The sequence below is a fragment of the Nicotiana tabacum genome, chromosome 5 (genome assembly GCF_000715075.1).
Source record: "Nicotiana tabacum cultivar K326 chromosome 5, ASM71507v2, whole genome shotgun sequence".
Taxonomy (NCBI): domain Eukaryota; kingdom Viridiplantae; phylum Streptophyta; class Magnoliopsida; order Solanales; family Solanaceae; genus Nicotiana; species Nicotiana tabacum.
The window spans coordinates 53,044,009-53,059,483 of NC_134084.1; the positions used below are offsets into that span (position 1 = coordinate 53,044,009).

Genomic DNA, 15,475 nt, shown 5'->3' on the forward strand with positions numbered 1-15,475 from the left:
ACACAAGTGAAATAAATATATAATGAATAAGACAAATGAAAATTCGTGGTATAAACGGTTAAAGAACCAATGAAAAGAATCAAATAATAGATCATGGAACAACTGAATATAGTAGTTGTAAATATTTAAATTCGAGCAAAATAAATTCACATGGAGTTCACTAATACTATCCCTTTATAGGAGACGACAAAGATAATAATTTTATGTATTTAACACAATAATGCAAAAGTAATTACTCCCTCCGGTCCAAAATAAGTGATTTTTTGGCCTTTTTCTTGTGATCCAAAATAAGTGATTTTTCCAGATTTCAAGAATGAATTAATTATTTTTTTCCTACATTATCCTTGGAGTAAATAGTGTTGGAATATGTGTTAGGAGTGTTTATGTGAGATAGTAAAGGTTAATATGGTCAATTCCATTGCTAATTAATGCTAAAAGGTGAATTTATTAATCTGTGTGAAAACATCCAAAAAATCACGTATTTTGGACCGGAGGGAGTAACGAATACGAGAACTCAAAAGATTATTACGTTGGTAAAGATGAAAAATTTTATAAGATAAGAATATCACAAGCTCAAACAATCATGAATGCAACAGAACAACCAACATATGAATGAGCATTAACAGCCCAACATAACAAATCAAATTTTCAGCTGAAAAAAAAAAAAAGAAACATCAAGCATTAAATAAGCAAACAATCAGCATGTTCAATTGCAAGTACAATCAAAAAATAACTGAACCGATACACCAATTATGCACCATGTACACACTGACACATTAGTTTTTTATTATATATAGATAAAGATTCAATTATAATTTGTTCTGGAGAAAGACACAATTCTGTCTTAAAAGATGAATCCAACAATCACGTTGTCTTGCCGAAGGAAAGCTTTTAATCGACCTGTGGAGAGTAGTATTAACAGAAAAACCACACAACCAGAAAATCTTAAGGCTATCTGGTAAACGTCCCACAGCATTAGAAGTATTTTTGCATGGGGAAGAAGAGAGCAGAATTATTATTTCAGCTTAGATTATAACCAAATACAATAACATTTTATTATCAATCTGACAAGAACGCCAAAGATTCAAGACATCAATATTGCAGCACCAAGAAAAAGTGAACAGCTTTAGCCATCATTTTAAGCCGTGCACTGTGCACAAAGAGGTTCTTGGGAACGTCAACATTCCCAGCAGAAGATAAAATAGTGAAATAATAATAAACTACAACCGGCGAAAGCAGAGGAGGAAAAAACAAAAGGAAAAAGGAGATGAATAAGAATAGAACTAAAAATCTCCAGAGCAAATTCATGATTCAAGCTAACTGCAACAAGTAAAAAGATGAACTGATTCTCGTTGGCATTACTTCCCACCATCACAATAAATTCAGCCTTGCAACTTTTACAACTTTCAAATTGGAACAGATGGAGCCAGTTTTCCATCACATATACTGCTTCATCAAGCGACTCTGCAATTAAAATTTGATAAAGTAGCTAAAATACAGAAATAATATTCATGCCCCATGAAACCACTTGGACAAAATTTTTGTATAAACATGTGGACTAAAAAAAACACATGCAGACCTTTAGTTGAAGCTGAATCCCCCAGAAGGCACAGAGACCTCGCCATCTCCAAACTGAAAACCCTGTTGGGGTGCATCACCAGGTGGCATTGTCTCGTCATCTTCCTCCAACCAGTATGTCTCAAGAATCTTAACTGCCTTTTCATAAATTTCTTGATTGTCATGGCTTTGGAGATTCTCAATTTTTTCTAAACCTTCTGCATCATCAATCAGCTGCGCATAAAGATTTACATCCGCTGTCCGGCCCAAATTCTTCTCAGCTTCACCAACCTTCAAGATATTTTCAAGCCCTTCAAGACAAACTGTGACAATCCTTGGGTCAGGACAAATGAGAAGATCACACAGAGGTTTGATACAACCTTGACTAACAAGGTACCTGCAGATAATGATAACATAAATAGAGCAGAAATGTCAGTGTTTGCTGACAGCTTGTGGTACACAGAAACCAGAATATCCAAATCTTACTTGATCTGCTCATGCGAACCACCAGATGTGGCATTTGAGATTGCCCATGCAGCCTCCTTTTTTATATCAAACTCAGCATTTTGTAGCAAATTAACAAGAGGACCAATAATACCAGCCTCAATTACAGACTGCAGCATAGATAAAATAACATAATCAAGAAGCACAAAGTGGAAACAAATAAATAAACACCCTAACATTGCCAAGAAAAAAGGGTCATGAGAAAGATTAATTTTACTGTAGTCCAGTTCTTTCTTCTTTTCTTTTTTGGAAGAGGGAGGGAGCTGGTTGGCAGTAGGGGAGCAAACAAAAACTAGCCATAAAACCAGAATTACACACCCAGCACTACCTGAATTTGCTCCCTGTTGCCAGCTGTGATGTTTGAAATTGTCCAGCAAGCTTCCTTCTTAATACTCTTCTTGTGATTACCATTCAACAAGTTCAAAAGACGGGGCAAAGACTGATGGTTGATGATACACTGAGAAGAAATTTTATTAGTAAGAAAAGTAAGCTTCAGCATTTGACATCGGACAACAATATACCTTTTTTTCTCAGGGTATCAAAGAACAAGATACCCTTTTCTCTTATGATATCAGACAACAAGATAACCTTTTCTCCTCAAGGTATCAGACCCTTTTTGATAAGGTATGAAACAATGAAATAATAAGAAAAGGATTTGATTAGTTAGAAAAATAAGTTTCATTATCTGGCATCAAACAACAAACCACAGATACACAACCATAGTTTAAGACAAAAAAATGAAAAAGAAAGACAAAGCAGAACAAAATCACCAACCATCACAAGAAGATATGATCCCACAGATCAAAACCATTATGTTGAGCATAGACAGACCCTAATACAGCAAAGATTGGCAAATACAATTTGTGGTCCAAGATGCATGTCTCAATGCCAAGTAATGCAGTTTAAAATGGGAAGTTCAGAAATCTCAGGGTGTCCAAAATCCTCTCTCTATTACCTAGTTCAAGGAACATAATACGGAAACATTTCACCTATCATCAGAAAAGAAGAGACCGAGTTTTATTTTACTATTTTAGGAAACACCTAAATAAATTTATCATTTATCCCAATTTGCAACGAGGTAAACAATATCTCAACAGCTGTAGGAAGCGAATCAATGCAGATTAGAGATGCATGGGAATGTTCAACAGAACAAAGAAACTAGGAGAAGAAAATCATAAACTAACACAGCTACAAATTCAGTGGAAAAAATGGGAACAATTTACAGTGAAAAAGGAACCATTTAGCAACAGGAAAAAAAACCTATATGTAATGTGTTGACCACATATCTTTCCTCGAGTATGCACGTGACAACTGCTGACAGACTAAGTTGCTCTGACATGGCAGTTTAGGTGCAGCAACCGTATCGATACGGTACTAGTATGGGTGTGTGTATGGGATCCATATCGGATTTGGTCAAACAATTTTGGGTACTTTGACCCCGACGGATAGAAAAATTTGAGACAAGACACAATTTGATTCTCGAAATCAGAACTGAATAAAAAAGAAATCCGCACTTTACAAGCGATACATAATTATTCCACAAAATTTCTCATAATGCAAAGATACTTTTATTTTATTTTTATTGTTGGATTTCGGAAACAGCCTCTCTAACCCATCGAGTTAGGGGTAAGGTCTGCGTACACACTACCCTCCTCAGACCCCTCACCTGTGGGATTTTGCTGGGATGTTGTTGCTGTATTTTTTTGAATTATTTTTAGTCGGATACCTACTCTCGTATCAGTACTAGGATCCATATTCCCGAATCTTAGAATTTACATCTCGAAGGATCCAATCTCTAGATCCGCACCCGTGTCCGAGAAACTTAACTAATAGATACTAACATTATGTATTGCAATTTATTAGGTGAATATTTGGTCTGCAAAAAGAATAAACTAGGATGAGATGTTTTAGAATGAATCATCCTCCAACAGAACTCCACATGAGGTTGGTTAACACAAAAAAAAATTCAGAAACATCTTCTCAATTATCTGATCACATTTCTGTAGTGCTGGATAAAGATTTAGATAGACATAATTGACCAAAAAACGCCCCGGGATGAGAAAGGCAAACTTCACTAAATTTGTATTTCATTAGATTTTGAAGAATTGTATAATGTGAACCAAATATAAAAAATGTATAACATAATTAAGAATTAAAATTAGTAAAAAAACATTACTTTTTAGTTAGTCCCAAAAAAATGACATCTTTCTATATTAATAACAATTTAACTTTAAACTTCCTATTTTACCTTAATAAAATAATTTATAGCCACACACTTCTCTATGGCTTATTTTAGACCATAAGTTTCAAAAGTCTTTTTTTTCTTAAACTCTGTGCCCCAAAAAAACACCATCAAATAAATTGGGACAAAGAGAGTAAAATATAAATTCTTTCACAACTACACTAAGAAAATTCAAATGATAATGATGGACATAAAAAAAAAAGCCTAGAGAACCTAAGATGTCTTAAAGATGAAACATATAGTTTTCTAAACAATTGAGAAAGCCCTAAGGACCAGCAGCACAAGGTTCGAAACTCAATGGATAATGAGTAAGCCCCTCTCTACCTTCACCACTTAAATATCAGTCCTTTAATCTGCAAAAAGTTTCGAACCTATAATGTGCGCCGAACCAACACATCACAAGCTACCTCTTACCACTAGACTAAAGCTCTATGAGCCTTCAACATAAAACATATATTAAAAGTCCCACAACAGTACTTTAAGGGATGGTGGTCTCCTTAATATGGCTTGAACAATCCTCATCTCATGAGCTAACTTCTACCTTTTGAGGTTGAGTTAGACTCAAGGTTCATTTCTTTAACATGGTATTAGAGTAGGACTCATCCCAGTTGTTGTTTCTCGATGCTGAGCCCCCATATTAAATTGCCCACGCTCCATATGTTCAGCCCTGTGCATGGAGGGGGGACGATAAGTCCCACACTGATGCTTTAAAGGATGGGTGGTCTCTTTAATATGCCTTGGATAATCCTCACCGCATGAACTAGCTTTTGGGGTGGAGTTAGACCCAAAGTCATTTCTTTAACAACATATAACAATAGTAATTTAGATAGAGCAAAGTTTAAGTGAAGGCATAAATGAGTGTATGTAAACACACATATATTCATTCTATGATGAGGCTCTTATCTTGATTTTATTCCCACCTCGACTAGGGACTAATTTTGTCTCTTGTTCTCGAAAGAAAGGGATTAAAACGACTTGTTCCCTTATAAACTTTTGCATTTCAAAGTCGGGACAAGCGCTATGTTGCATGCAAATTTGAAATTATTCCACTTCATCACATAAACTAAACATGCACTATGTTTAGCTAGATTCAGTGAAAACTAAGCAACATAAAGTAAATTCAGAGCGTAGAGCTCCCACTTGCCATAAGCTTTGACTTATACTAAAGATATTACCAATTCCTTCCACCATTATTAATTCATTGATAATTGTATCAAATGCAGAGAACAATTAGCTGTTGTATCATCAGCGAGTATAAAAAATTGGAAAAGAGTAACATCCATCTAAATTTTACCTGAGTTTGCATATCATCTCCGGTCACAATATTTCCAACTGTCCGAAGCGCGGGAATCAAAACCGATGGGGACGGGTGACTACCATGTTTAAATCAGTCAGTTAGAATCAGGAAATACAAAAATAACCTATATAAAGAAAGGAGAATTTTTAAGCGCTTCACAACCAAAAATAAACTGGAACAATACCAAGCACTTACAGTAATAACTCAATTAAACGCGGGCATACTCCAGAATCAATAACAGCTTGAATTTTATCATTTGTACCATCCGAGAGATATGAGAGCGCCCAACAAGCATCAGTCAAAACTTCTTCATCGGTTAAATGAATAAGTTGTTGAAGAGCTGGAAGTGCGGGCCTTGTCTGCACAATCAAGTTTACAGGTTTAGATATGCATAGAATCATCAACATTATCAGGTTTGTCCTCTGTATATCAAGTATTACTTTGAAATTAACGCACCTAAGAAGTATAAGTGTATAAATTGCACAAGTAAGGACACATAATATTCTAAAGCTAAATATAAGAATGAGTACCTTAATGATACATAGTTGAAAATGATAGTTTTAACAATGTTGTTCAACAATACCAACAAGAAAATCACATAGTTATATTATGGAAGTGACAAAGAAGCTTGCACTCATAGTTTGTTCAGAACCAAATACTAACCAGAAATAAAAATTGTTCAACTTGCTCCCAGTAAAAAGACATCTATTGGGTTGGCAGGCCAACAGTATTTAGACATCCGTGCTGGTTGCTAATAATCTTTAATAAAGCCTCACTGAGTGCAAAAACAAAAAGTTTATCCAGGATTGAGCTCAATTCATAAAGCATGAATCGTCTATCAGCTTTTGAGAAAGATGGAACAAGCCACCAAACAACACTATGGATGAGCAAATAGAATTAGTTATTGCTCAGCATCAGTGAAGAATGTGACTAATATGAACCATACACAACTGTACTATCTGTTACAGCAAATCTTTATAAATGAAAGAGCACTTATCAGAGATCACCACTTTATATTTGCAATTTAGAAGAGTTAATAGCTAATCAAGCCTTAAGGATCCACCTGATCAAAAGCATGAATCGTCTACAGCTTTTGAGAAAGATGGAACAAGCCACCAAACAACACTATGGATGAGCAAATAGAATTAGTTATTGCTCAGCATCAGTGAAGAATGTGACTAATATGAACCATACACAACTGTACTATCTGTTACAGCAAATCTTTATAAATGAAAGAGCACTTACCAGAGATCACCACTTTATATTTGCAATTTAGAAGAGTTAATAGCTAATCAAGCCTTAAGGATCCACCTGATCAAAGGCAGGCTGTGGTTTGCCTCTGCAGAAATTTGAAAGTGTCCACGTCGCATTTCTCAACATAGACAGCTTGGCATTTGGATTCAGCTGAGATAGCAAGGGAACTAGAGCTCCACAGCTAAGAACAAGATCGCGGCACTTTGGGGAATCACCAGCAACATTTCCTAGAGCCCACACAGCCTAAATGAGGAAAGGAGAATATCCAAAATGTTCTCAATACCATAAATCAAACACTAACATTCAATAACTGATAACAGTTCACAGAGACAAACGGCCATAAATAACTTATGAAAGTTTCAATTTGCCTCTACTAGTATATACCTGCTCTCGCACATCATCACTAGGAGAACCAAGAAGTTTCACAAAAATTGGGACTGCACCAGATTCAATCACCACCTTGGTATGCTCAGATGTCCCAGAAGCAATGTTTGTGAGAGCCCATGCTGCCTCAAACTAAAACCATTGAAGGGAAAAGCTAAGGTGTTATCGCACTACTTCTCTTCCCATAGGAAAATTCAAAAATAAGAAAGCAAGGTGGCAAACACCTGAAGTTGTGGAAAGTCGTCCCTCACAAGAAATTGAACAAAACGAGGAACAACACCAGCTTGAATTACTTCCTCAATTGGCGGACTCCTTTCTGTTGATAGTATGATCAGAGAGATTATCTGAAAGTCCAAGTAACCACAAGAGAGGAGTAAAACAATAACACAAACCCATAAAACAATGATTACCTATCGAGAGCAGCTTCCGAAACTGAGTAGTAGCCTCAAGTTGTAGATTTCCATCTTCCGTCCACACACCCGCAACCATTGCTGGTAAGTTCTCTAGCTGCAAACACAAACGTTAATCAATATCCGCTATCCATTTCTATATTTGAAGGACACAAGTCTCCCATAGCGCAGAAAAGAAGCTCAATGAACACTTTGAATAAGTCAACACAGTAAACAAAACCATTTCAGACTGACCAATAATTCTTATATGCTTCTCAAAAATAACACAAGAAACTTCTTCATGTAGAAGGAAAGGGGGGGAAAGAGGAACTTCTAAAATAGTTAGAGAAAGTCTCCCATCTGGCATGAAAGAAAAGCCACATCTATCGGACACTTGACCCATCACTAGGACACAAGCGACTGCTGTTTCAACCATAGGAATCCTCAATATCTGATTAGCTCCATATGGCCCATTTCTTTCCAATATTCAATAATATGGCTCGTGAGTCAAGCCTTACGTCCACGAGTCATCCCCAAGAGAGCTAGTTTTAAGTACCTTGGGTCAATAATCCAAGATAACGGGGAGATTGACATGATGTCACACATCGTATTGGAGCGGGGTGGATGAAATGGAGGTTAGCATCAGGTATGTTATGTGACAAGAATGTACCTTTAAGACTTAAAGGTAAGTTCTATAGAATAGAATAGTGGTAAGACCGACTATGTTGTATGAGGCAGAGTATTAACCTGTCAAGAAATCTCACATCCAGAAGATGAAAGTGGTAGAAATGAGAATGTTGAGATGGATGTGTGGGCATACCAGGAGAGATAAGATTAGGAATGAAAATATTAGGGACAAGGTGAAAGTGGTCTCTGTGGAGGACAAGATGCTAGAAGTGAGGTTAAGATGATTTGGGCATGTGAAGGGAAGGACACAACTGGCCCAATTAGGAGATGCAAGACGTTAGCCGTGGTGGGTATGAGGAGACGTATAGGTAGGCTAAAGAAGTTGTGGTAAAAGGTGATTAGGCAGGACATGGCACAACTATAGCTAACCGTGGATATAACCCTTAATAAGAGCGTGTCGAGGTCAAGGATTAGGATAGAGGATTAGTAGGTTACTAAGTGTTTTTCTTTTCCATACCAGTAATATTCATATTGCTCCTGCATTCCTTTAGGCTTAGTTATTACTCTATGTTGTTCTGTTTCTTACTCCTATCCACTTTATTGTCTCTTTCGCTTCGATTTATCTAACATTGTGTTGTTGGTACTACTTGCTGCTATTGCTTCTTTTACATATTTTATTGTGCCGAGGGTCTATCGAAAACAATATCTCTACCTTCACGAAGATCGGGGTAAGATCTGTGTACATCCTATTTTTCCAAACCCCACTTGTGGAATTCTCACTGTGTTTGTTGTTGTTGTTGTAATGTATAAAATAATTTTAAAAACACCAAAAAAGGAAAACAATATAGCTTAAAATGGATGAAAATACTAGTCCAAATTCAATTCATGATCTCGAAGAGTACTATTAACTTGAAAATACTAAATCTCACAATCTACCTTAACATTTTTCTAGCTTCAAACTCTAACCCTAACGAAAAACATTATTCAACCGACAAGCACCTAAATTAGGAAAATACAAAAGGTATAAAGCGAGAAACTTAATCCGATCTAAATTTACAGCTTAACAAACAATCACTGCAGTAAGAAAACAGAAAAGATGTTTACTATTGACCTTCTTTTCGACGGTGGTGTGAGCAGGAAGAGAAAATTGTTGATTAGGCTGAAGGCCTTCACGGCGTTTCTTCTGCAAGTTCTCCTCTCTCTTATTCTTACGAATCTCAACCATGTTATCCTCTCTCCTCCGCCGACCTTCTTCCGCGTCCACCGCTACTTTATACCGGTTCCGACGAACCTCGGTTCTCGCGTTCGGTCTCAACGACATCCTCGATGAATTCAAATGAAAACCCTAGCAGATAGAGAGGAGTACTTATATATCTACAGGAGAAGAGAGGGGATGGCGAAGGGTTTTGATTTTGAGAGGAGAAAAAGGAGGCTTTTATATAAAATACAAAAAGGTTTTATGGGATGTTAGCAAAATGGACATGGATCGGGAGTTAATTACGGATTAGGGACTGATATTTGAATTTTGAAGATGAGGGAAACCTGAATCTGAATACTCGCCGCCGAAGAAAGAGAACGATAGGGCGGTGTCGTTAAACTTTAAGAACGTAAATACGTTGTCGGTTCTGAGGATAAGTTTTATTTTGTGTCTCATGCAACTGACACTAGTTGTATGAGACTCTTTTTTGTCTCACAAATTTGTGGATCTCAATCTTACATTTCTGAATTCACAAAAATTTGGGCCCACAAAATTGTGAGACAAAAACGTGTCTCATACAATTAATGTCAGTTGTATGAGATACAAAACAAAATTTTCCCGATTTTGAGTAGTTTCGGACGGAGAGTAGTTTTAGCTAGGGGTGGACATAAAATCCGAAAAATTGAAACACATCGAATTAATTCAGTATCGATTCTTCGGTATTTGTATAGGCCAAAATTTGCCCTAAGGATATTTATCGTAAAATGGCATTAAGGAAAAAGTTGGTCGAGGTCGACCAAAAAGCAGCACGAGGGTTCATGGCCGAGATGTCGCCATGATCGAGGTCGAGCATCGTGTAAAGAACGGTAACAACTAGCGATTGAAATAGGATATTAAAGAAGATATTCTCTGCACTTGTACTATTAGGGTTTATCATAGACATGTCTCATATAAATAGAAAAAGAGATAATGGGATAGGGCATGTAATATTCACTTGATAAGAACACTTTTTTTAGAAGATTCTCTCTCTCTCTAGAAAAGAGATACACTTTACCTTTCCATCAATATTCTTAATCACATTATTCCATATTTTTCAATCAGATCCGTTAATAGTTTGAACATTCTAGGATTTGTCTGTCACTCATCATTGTTAGAAGGAACAATCATCTACCTCGTTCATTTGTTTGGTGAATCACTCCCCTTATTTACTTAAATGTCATTTATTGTTATTTATGGCTAGTTACTCCTCCATCATTGTTCATACCTTTTGGAATATTAAATACATGTTATTTTCAATATCTCACTAACTTTGTCTTACATTATTCGTGTTTTCAAGATCTATATCTAGAGATATTATCATTAACTAAGTTTAGCCTTCATTACATAAAAAATAATAGTTTAACCGAAAGTTTATACTTTTTTATCAAACAATTTGGCATGTCTGTGGGGATTATTTAGTTAAATTTTTAGTTTCCTCTAGATCTATAACTAACACGGACTGCTAATAACGTAAAAAAAACATAATGAACCTCTTTTCTTTGTGCGCACAGATCTAATATGGCAAGTAACAAAGAGGAAAGAATGAGAGTAGCGGGCAACCTCATAACCAACCTCATGAACACCATCAATGAGATGTCTGGAGTAGAGGACGAGGATACAACGCCCAACGCCTCCCCTAAGCGAGGCGGATCACCCCCTCCTCACTGTAGCATCACAAAATCTCACGGTAAGGGAGCTTCCACGTCCGTGGTGGAAGAGACACCATCAGCAGTAAAAAGGCTCCTCGAGGCGTGGCTAACTTACACGCTAACCAGCATCCTCCATAAGCCCGCTCTGATTGTAGAAAACGCAAGGACTTGCGTTATACCACCAGCGGATGAGTAGCGTGACCCATTTCCTCCAATGACATGTATTGCTTACAACGTCATTAATAATGTAGGTGACGACTCCCTCGCAGCCATTTTGAAAAGGATGGAAGAAATGGAAAACGAGAACAAGGTACTTAGGGACCAAATGAGAGAGCACCAAGAAAGGGGCGATAAGATACCAGGTGCCCCGAAACTCTTACCAAAAATAGATGTTGGTCGGTTTGTCGAGCAGCCACACAGTGATGATGCCGCCTCGCATGCCATACCAAAAACCTTTAAAATGTCACCCTAACTGAAAATATATGATGGAACGGCCGATCTTGAAGACCATGTAACTCACTACGTCACCGCTGTGAAAGGCAATGATCTCGCCAAGGAACAAGTATCCTCCATTTTGCTTAAGAAATTCGAAGAAACCCTCACGGGAGGCGCATTGACATGGTATTCACAAGTGCTTACGCATTCCATTAAGACCTTCGAAGAAATGGCCGACAAGTTCATAACAGCCCACGCTAGGGCCAAAAAGGCCGAAGCGAGAGTAAACGATATATTTGCTATCAAACAGTCTTCGGGGGAGGGACTAAGGGACTTCATCTCCTGTTTCAATTGAGTAAGGATGACCTTGCCAAATGCATCAAAAGGGATGGTGGTTGTAGCTTTCCGGAACGGGCTGAACAGAAATGTTTCAAGTGCAACGAGAAAACTACTAAGTCGGCTTATGAAGTACCCCTCCCCCAAACTACTTGGGATGAGATACACAATGCATATTGTGCTGAGGTACGAGCAGACGAGGACGATCTCAACGGGCTGACCCATCAATTGACCTCAGTACAAACCAAATCCAGAAAAGATTGCAGAAATGATGTTAGGAGGGACCTCGTAGCTCCGCGACCCAACTAGGAATGATATATACCATATGTTAGAAGCGCCATTGCTTCCCCTCCCGCCATGAAGAGGGCCCACCCAGGCCAATGACAGGGACTCACCAGAATGAAAAGGGTATGCCCCCTTTGTTATATGCTCACAATTTTTGTGTGTCACCTTCAAAAATAGTCTATGCATTGGAGAAGCTCGGACCAAAAGTAAAGTGGCCATAAAAGATGAGGTCGGATCCAAGCACCAGAAAGTCAGATGCCCTTTGTAAGTTCCACCAAAAATGAGGATACAAAACCGAGGATTGCATCGCCCTAAGACATGAGGTCGTAAACATGCTTTGATAAGGACACCTCAAAGAGTTGTTGAGCGATCGGGGAAGGACGAGCTTTGCTAGAGGACGTGAATAGCATCAGGGACCATCGAAACCGCCCTCGCCAACCCGCACCGTCCAAATGATCATCAGAGGCGGCGATGACACTTCTATCAATAGCGTGAAGTTCACCACAAGCCATAAGCTCAAACGGTCGATCAGTCACAAACGGTATGACGAACTCGAAGAAAGTATCATCTTCAACAAGTCAGATACCCATAGTTTGGTTTTACCTCACTACGATGTCCTTGTTATCACTTCAAAAATTTTAGATACAGATGTGAGACGCATTATGGTAGACGACGGGAGCGGCACGTGCATTATCCACCCTCGAGTACTTGCACAAATGAAACTCGAGGATAAGATAGTGTCATGTTGCATCACATTAATAGGTTTTAACAATGCAGTTGAGCGAACATCTGGAGAGATCACACTCCCCCTCCTGGCTGGCGACATCATTCTGGAAATCATATTCAATAACATAGACCAGGACACAACATATAATGCCATAATAGGGTGACCATAGATACACGTCATGAGAGCCATCCCTTTCAGCTTGTACCAAATCATCAAATTCCCAACTTTATGGGGAATATTCAGCATATAAGGGGAATAACGCATATCTCGAGAGTGCAACTGCATCGCTCTGAACTGTATGGTCACTCAACAAATGAAGGGCAAATCAACAAGGTCGAGGTCGATATGTGATAATAGCGAGGACATCATCAGAGACCGTGATACGGTAGAAGTTTCAGAATCAACCATAAAAGACCTCGACCCCATTCAATTAGATGGCAATGACCACAACAAGAAAGCTTACATCGGTTGTAAGCTTCAAGAACCAGGTAAATTTCATCAATTCTTAACTACTAACGGGGACTTGTTTGCTTTTAGCCTTGCAGATATGTCAGGTATCCCGAAGGAAATCGCTACGCACAAGTTAAACGTCGACCCATTCCATCCCTGGCGAGGCAGAGTAGGCGTAAGTTCAAATCCGCGATAAATGATGCATTACGCAAAGAGGTCAAAAAATTATTGGAAAATAGCTCCGTTAGGGAGTCAAAATACCCTTAATGGGTCGCCAATGTGGTCATGGTGAAAAAGAAAAATAGGAAGTGGCGAATGTGCATGAACTTACAGATTAAAATAAAGCATGCCCCAAAGATTCATTTCCACTACCTCATATCGACCAACTCATCGACCCAACAGCCGGATACGAACTGCTGAGTTTTTTAGATGCCTACTCAGGCTATAATCAGATCCTCATGGAAGAGGAGGTCTAGGAGAAAACCACTTTTATCATATATCAGGGGACGTAATACTACAGAGCCATGCCTTTCGGATTGAAAAACGCAGGGGCAACGTACCAAAGGTTAGCAACAAAAATGTTCAAAGACCAACTCGACAAGATGATAGAAGTCTACATAGACGACATGCTGATCAAGTCCAAAAGGAAAGAAGACAACATCGACCACTTGAGAGAAATATTTGACATACCTAGGCAATACGGAATGAAACTAAACCCGGAAAAGTGTGCATTCGGTGTGGCTTCGTGAAAATTCTTGGGTTTCCTAATATCACAGCAAGGTATCGAGGTCAATCCCAACCAAATCAAAGACATCGAAGGAATACCAGAGCACTTGACCACCAAAAAACAGGTACAGAGGTTGACTAGCCGTATCGTCGCCCTTTCAAGGTTCATTTCGCGATCATCTGATAGGTGCAACAAATTCTTCGGCGTACTAAAAAAGGATAATGACCTCCAATGGACCTCTGAGTATGCCCAAGCCCTGAAGGAGTTGAAGGCTTACTTTGTCGTCACCACCATTGCCTTCAAAACCAGAACCAGGGGAGCGCCTCCTCGTCTACCTTGATGTATCTGAGCGAAGTTCTGGTCTGAGAAAATAAAAGTATGCAGTCTCCCATCTATTACATTAGCAAAACACTAGTCTACACTGAGACGATGTACCCTCACCTCTAAAATTTGGCTCTGGCCTTGGTCGTAGCTTTACAAAAGCTTAGACCCTATTTCCAGTGTCACCCATCTCGGTTGTCATGACTTTCCCCTTAAGAAGTATTTTGCATAAACCCGAGCTATCGGGCAGGTTGGCCAAATAGGCCATAGAATGAAGCGAGCACAATATCACATATCGACTGCGAACATTGATAAAGTCACAAGTTGTTGTTGACTTTGTCGTCAACTTAGCCCAAAGATAATGTCCGAAGTCGAAAAAGAGTCGTCCCCACTTCTCCCCAAACACAGGACCTTTGGGTCCTATACACCGACTGCATCTAATGCATCAGGGTCCGGATTGGGACTCGTACTCGAAGTTTTGACCGACGAAGTGATTTGTCAGTCCATAAGGTGCTCGAAAATGACTAACAACGAGGCCGAGTATGAGGCTGTAATTGTAGGGTTAAAGCTAGCACTCAAATACGAGGCAAGACATGTAAGACTACGTTGTGATTCTCAACTCGTTGTCAACCAAGTCACAGGGACTTTCTAGATAAAAGAGCAAAGGTTACAAAAATACCTGACCGAGATCTATAAACTACTGCCCGAGTTTGACAAATGTCAGCTCGACCAGATCCCCCGAGCACAGAACACTGAAGCGGACGGCCTCACCAAATTAGCAGCAGCCACCAAAAACATTACAACCAGAGAAAAAAATGTGGTTTACCTCCTCAACTCATCAATAGATCAAATCGAGGTAAGAACCATAAACTTGACTTGGGACTGGGGCAATCGTATTATTACATATTTACAAGATGACATACTCCCAGATGATGAGAAAGAAACCAAAATACTTCGAATACAAGCAGCCAGATACATCATCATTCATAACGACCTATACAAGAGGATGTATGGCGGCCCCTGGAGAAATGCTTAGGCCCCAATAAGACGAGGC

At 38.7% G+C, this 15,475-nt stretch overlaps 1 protein-coding gene across 6 annotated transcripts in view; it reads right to left on the bottom strand.

The window, feature by feature from the left end:
* Positions 1-1,030: 1,030 nt before the first annotated feature.
* Positions 1,031-15,475, bottom strand: part of LOC107791700 (importin subunit alpha-2) — a 32,606-nt gene continuing 18,161 nt past the window's right edge. For 5 of the 6 annotated variants that reach the window (XM_075253567.1, XM_016613810.2, XM_075253565.1 and 2 more), the window contains 10 exons: positions 7,649-7,745; positions 7,463-7,554; positions 7,239-7,370; positions 6,912-7,097; positions 5,796-5,959; positions 5,598-5,676; positions 2,390-2,518; positions 2,044-2,171; positions 1,580-1,954; positions 1,031-1,464 (listed from right to left, as the gene is read on the bottom strand). In XM_075253567.1, coding sequence (XP_075109668.1) covers positions 1,582-1,954; positions 2,044-2,171; positions 2,390-2,518; positions 5,598-5,676; positions 5,796-5,959; positions 6,912-7,097; positions 7,239-7,370; positions 7,463-7,554; positions 7,649-7,727 — 1,362 coding nt within the window. In that variant the 5' untranslated portion in view covers positions 7,728-7,745 and the 3' untranslated portion in view covers positions 1,031-1,464; positions 1,580-1,581. Of the gene's footprint in view, positions 1,465-1,579; positions 1,955-2,043; positions 2,172-2,389; positions 2,519-5,597; positions 5,677-5,795; positions 5,960-6,911; positions 7,098-7,238; positions 7,371-7,462; positions 7,555-7,648; positions 7,746-9,365; positions 9,657-15,475 lie in introns of those variants that run through there. The other variant, XM_016613809.2, reaches the window with a different exon arrangement.